General features: G+C 57.0%; 1 protein-coding gene across 1 annotated transcript in view; it reads right to left on the bottom strand.

The window, feature by feature from the left end:
- The window catches only part of CD19 (CD19 molecule), an 8867-nt gene extending 5250 nt beyond the window's left edge, over positions 1–3617 (bottom strand). The window contains exons 1-6 of the mRNA XM_014542991.1: positions 3513–3617; positions 3003–3263; positions 2495–2686; positions 2072–2365; positions 731–841; positions 436–484 (exon numbers count right to left, since the gene is read on the bottom strand). Of these exons, the coding sequence (XP_014398477.1) occupies positions 436–484; positions 731–841; positions 2072–2365; positions 2495–2686; positions 3003–3263; positions 3513–3597 (992 nt within the window). The 5' untranslated portion in view covers positions 3598–3617. The remainder of the gene's footprint in view (positions 1–435; positions 485–730; positions 842–2071; positions 2366–2494; positions 2687–3002; positions 3264–3512) is intronic.
- Positions 3618–5347: the final 1730 nt, after the last annotated feature.

Here is a 5347-nt window from a genome sequence, read left to right as displayed (position 1 = left end):
CTGGTCACTGCAGCCTGAGAGAGGGCCCTGGTCACTGCAGCCTGAGAGAGGGCTCTGGTCACTGCAGCCTGAGAGAGGGCCCTGGTCACTGCAGCCTGAGAGAGGGCTCTGGTCACTGCAGCCTGAGAGAGGGCCCTGGTCACTGCAGCCTGAGAGAGGGCTCTGGTCACTGCAGCCTGAGAGAGGGCCCTGGTCACTGCAGCCTGAGAGAGGGCTCTGGTCACTGCAGCCTGAGAGAGGGCCCTGGTCACTGCAGCCTGAGAGAGGGCTCTGGGGTCACCTCACAGAAGTGGTAACTTTGGAGCGGGGCTTGGAAGGTTGGGCAGCATTTCCCCCGCAGAGTAAAGGCGCCCTCCGCAGTGGAAACAGCAAGCCAAGCATTGAGTGAAAGTGCAGGAGACGGAGACTGGGGGGCGGGGGTACCCGCGTCATTACCTTCTGGTGGGATCAGTCATTCGCTGTCTTTTCCTCCTCCGGGTCAGGGCTGGTGGGAGTGAATGGAAATGATCAGAGGAGAGCTCCTTGGCTGGGCGAAGATTCTGGGGGTGCTGGGGAGGGCGCTTGGGTCAAGGGAGGAGCTGGGAGTTCAAATTCCAAGGGGCTGAGGACGTCTGGAGGGCACTTAGAGGAGGAGTGGGGGGCAGGATTGTGAAGTCTGTGTGGGAGGAGAGAGACGGTGGAAGACTGGCCAGTGTGGGCTCTCCTGCGGGAGATGGTGTACAGGACTCACCTCTTCGCAGGTAAAGAAAGCTCGCCACCGAACCCATGCAGAAGATCAGGTAAACCAATGTAGTGACAGGGACTCTCCAGCCACCAGCCTCCAGCAGCCACTGCCGTACAGCTGTGGGGGAGGAGCTATGAGACCAGGACCAGGGCTGGCATGTTATTGCCCAGCCTCAAGACCTCAAAAGGCCATACACTTGGGGGACAGGGCAGGACACCGACCCTGAGGTCCCACGCGACAAGGAGGGCTCCCCTCCTTCCCTCTGAAGCCCGGGACTGTGCCTCAGAGCCTGGCCCAGTGTCTACTCTAGTGAGTATCTCGGAAGCAAACCATGAAATGTGAGGATTCAGGTGACGAGGACCAGCTTCCTGCTGCAGGTAAGGACGGCCACAGTCAAGGTGGAGGGCAGAGTTGAGCTCACAACGTTGAAGGTGGGAGGCAGCAAGGTGCCGAGGTAGATTTGGAGTGGGAGTTGAGATGGAGTTTGAGAACTGTTTAGGGTAGCACGGTCGGGTTGTATTAGGGAAGAAAATGGGCAGAACACCGTGACAAACTGGATGGGTGGGGTAAGGCAAAGGGAGAATGCCCAAACTCCTGGTTTTGGCATGTGGGCAAGTGGTAAAGTTCTTCACTTCCACAGGGTCGCCCAGAAGACTCTGCGTGGGGAACCCATTGCGTTTCATTTTTTTGTACATGTTGAGCTACAGTGTCCACGGGACATCCAACGGCAACCCCAGGAGATGGCTGGGGGTAGGGGTATGGAGCCTAGAAGCCAGTCACCAAGGCATGGTGGTCCAAGGCGCCAAGGGAGTAAAGGAGGTCCACTAGGAAGAGTGTAGACGCCCTAACCGGTTTGGCTCAGTGGATAGAGCGTCGGCCTGCGGACTGAAGGGTCCCAGGTTCGATTCCGGTCAAGGGCATGTACCTTGGTTGCGGGCACATCCCCAGTAGGGGGTGTGCAGGAGGCGGCTGATCGATGTTTCTCTCTCATCGATGTTTCTAACTCTCTATCCCTCTCCCTTCCTCTCTGTAAAAAAAAACCCAATAAAATATATTTTTTTAAAAAAAGTGTAGACAAGAACGAGAGAGTGTGAACAGGCATAAGAAGGGGGCTCAGGACTCCAATGGCGAGGAGTGGGGGAGGAAGGCTCTACCAAAGCTGACGGGAGGAGGAGACCCAGAACAGCAGTATCTTGGAAGCAAGGAGCAAAGAGGTGGCGTCAGTGTTCAGCGTAGTGGTTGGGTCTCAGGCGCAGGCTGTACCAGCCAAGAGGAGCCAAGGGGGGCTGGCTTCCAGTTCTTCCCAATAGCTCTGCACACAGGCCCCGCAATTGGGAGGAACCCTACCTGACTGGGCAGTGACTTTCAGCTGCATCTCGATGGTCGTGTTGCCATGGTAACAATGATAGGTGCCAGCATCTCGAGCTGTGGCCTGACGCAGCCACAGAGCAGCCCCGCCCCTGAGGGTGCCCGGGACCCACATCTCTCTGACGGGAGCCTCCTCACTCAGGTTGAGGCTCAGCAATGAGACGTTGGGCTTTCTGGGGCGCACGTGGATCCAGGAGATGGGTCCTCTGGCCACGGAAGCAGAAGGCACCCCACAGGGCAGACAGAGTGTGGAGCCAGGATCCACTGTGAGGTCTGGGGCAAGGAGAGCCAAGGCTAGTGTAGGCCTTAGAGTCTCCTCCCCCACAAACCAACCCTCCAGTTCCCAATCACCATCCTCCATCCCTGGCCCCCTCACTTCCTGGCATTTCCCTAGCACCTTACCTTGGTTTGAACTGCCGTTAGGAGGGGCACATGCAGGGTCTACCTCCCAACTCTCAGCGTGATCTTTGGCCCATACATAGAGCTGGGAGCTTGTGAGGCCGTCAGAGGAGGGCCTGGGGTCCTCTGAGGACCTGTTCCCCAGGTCACAGCCTGGGTCGTCTAGGTTTGAAGCCTTCCAACGGAACAGCTCCCCTGGGAAGAGACCCAGAACCAGATACGGAGACATCCAGGAGAGGCAGAGAGACCCAGAGACCCAGAAAGACAGAGGTAAATAGAAACAAAGATCCAGAGAGAGACAGAGGAGCAGCGTCTCAGAGAGAAATGAGACAGAGAGATACGGAGCAGTTCAGTATTGAAGTCACAAAGCTGGAGGCATTTTCAGGAGCCACCTACAACTGGCTTCCTGCTGGATCCTCAGGCCTTCCAGCCCCACCCCTCCGGACCCTCCTCTGTCCACGCCGACTGCCCTCTCCTCATCCAGCCCTCCCCGCCCCACCCCAGACCTCACCGCTGCCGTTCACGCTGACGGCCCAGCCAGACTGCCAGGCCTGCTCGGAAGGGGGCCCCTGTTGGCACAGGTAGAAGCCCCCCATCTGGGCAGAGATGTCGGAGATGAGCAGCAGGATGCCCAGGGCCCCCACCTGGATGCCCAGGCTTGGCAGCCCTCGGCTCCGGCTCCGGCTCCGCTGTAACAGGCACGCCTCATACCAGGCCAGCTGGTCAGGGGCACCATCTGAGGAAAGGCAGGGCAGCACAGCACTGCCTCCCTCTGCGGAAAGAGAGGGGGGTGGGGAGAGGAGCAGCTAGCCCCCTTCACGCCTCACGTTGCGTTACAAACCCAATGACCCCATACCCCACCGACTGGGGGCCATGAACCTTCAGCATCCTTCAGCCCTGGCCTGAATTTTCCAATGAAGAAAATGGAGGCTCAGAGAGGGCAAGTTACTTGGCCAAGGGCATCCAGCCCGAACCCAGGTGTCCAGCCCTGGCTCCTTCCATCTGCGCCCTTCGGTCATACCTTTGGCCTCCACCAGCTGTGATTTCTGGGGCCTGACTCCCACCGGAGTGAGGAAGAGGAGGAAGAAGAGGAGAGGAGGTGGCATGGTGGCCAGACTCTCCGAGGCACCCAGCTTCCCCGCGCAGGGGTTGCTGGGGCAAGTGGGGGGCTGGGGGGCACTGAAGCATGGGTGTTTGCGGAGGCGGGTGGGCAGTCCCCTCCCCGCCCCTCCCCTCGGGGAGGAAGGGGTGGTCACGCCTCAGGCCCCCTTCTCCATGCACCTCTCCAGACCCACAAAAGTCCCCCCCTCCCTGCTACACTGGTTCATTTCCATCCCACACTTACCACCAGTGAAATGAAGTGATCTGGAGTCCATCTGCTCACTTCCTGTTCCCCCGACTAGAGTAAGCACCTTGCAGCAGACACTGTCTTGTTCACCACTGTAGCACGGTGCCCTGAACAGTGCTTGGCACATTGAAGGTGCCCCATAAATGTTTGTTGAATGAGTGGACCCAGTCTTAGGGGCTCCCTCCTGCTTCCACTCCTCCCTCCTTCAACCTCAGGCTCTGAATCAGCGGTTCTCAACCTGTGGGTCTCGACCCCTTTGGGGGTCGAACAACCCTTTCACAGGGGTCACCTAAGACCATCGGGAAACACATATACAATTACATATTGTTTTTGTGATTAATCACTATGCTTTAATTATGTTCAATTTGTAACAATGAAATGGGGGGTCACCACAACATGAGGAACTGTATTAAAGGGTCGCGGCATTAGGAAGGTTGAGAACCACTGCTCTAAATCCATTTCCCTTCACACACACACACACACACACACACTTCATTCACTCACTCAACTAATACTTCTTGGGCCACCGTCACTTCTATACATACAACCAGCCTGTCCAGAGATTGTGGGATCCGGCAGACCTGAGTTCGAATCTTCCACCTCTACTACTTGGTTAAATTTCTTCGTCTGACTAAGCCTCCGTTTCTCTCTCTGTAAACTGGAGCTCCAGTGCCATTGAGTGTTGTTTGTGAAGATTAAGCAGGACAATGGCATTTTCAGCCCAGCACCCAGCGAATGAGACAGCACCAATTAATGGCTGAGCTCAAGCCAGACTGCCCCTGTGGCTCCGCAGTGGCCTGAGAAGCAACCAATGATCAGTCCCCCACTCTCTCCCAGTTCTTTCCTAGGACGTCCCTGCTGCGGCTATGGAAGGAACCCATTTAGAAATGAGACTGAGGCCCACAAAAGGCCAGGGTGTTGCCCGAGATCACCCACTGAACGCTAGAACCCAAGAGTCCTGACTCTGAAATCTCTCTTGGTGCCCCATCTCTCTCTTTCCTCCTCCTGCTCCCCCTCTTCTTTCCTTCTGCTTGTGTACCCCGCCCCCCTTCTCTCGGTAGGTGTACGTGTGTGTGCCTATCGGTGTCTCTCACGGCGGCAGTCACTCGGGGAAAGGGGCTAGGGACCCAGGAGACCTGCTTTCTCAGGGGCTGGTTCCCAGAGCCGCCTCACTGGGCTGTGACTTCCTGTTTGCCGAGGACAAACCCCAGGGGACCCTCCATCTGTCAGGGCCCCCACTTCCCTTTGGCGGCTGGAGGGGGAAGAGTGGGCTTTGGGGAATGAAGCGGGTGAGGAGGTAGGACTTTTTGTTTTTTTATTTTTACTTTTTTGCCTTTCATTCAGCAGAATCTCTAATCCTGCCATTAGCTTCCCAGCTGCCTCAGGGGCAAAGTCTTGCCAGAGGACAACAGTCCTCTGCTTAGAACCCAGCAGTGGCTTCTCATCGACCTAAAAAACACTTGGAATCATGTCCCCCAAGGATGAGCGAGGCTGCCCCACCTCCACTT

The sequence above is a fragment of the Myotis brandtii genome, unplaced genomic scaffold, assembly GCF_000412655.1.
Source record: "Myotis brandtii unplaced genomic scaffold, ASM41265v1 scaffold317, whole genome shotgun sequence".
Taxonomy (NCBI): Eukaryota; Metazoa; Chordata; class Mammalia; order Chiroptera; family Vespertilionidae; genus Myotis; species Myotis brandtii.
The sequence above is the reverse complement of the archived record's forward strand: the minus strand, read 5'-3'. Positions and strand labels throughout refer to the sequence as shown.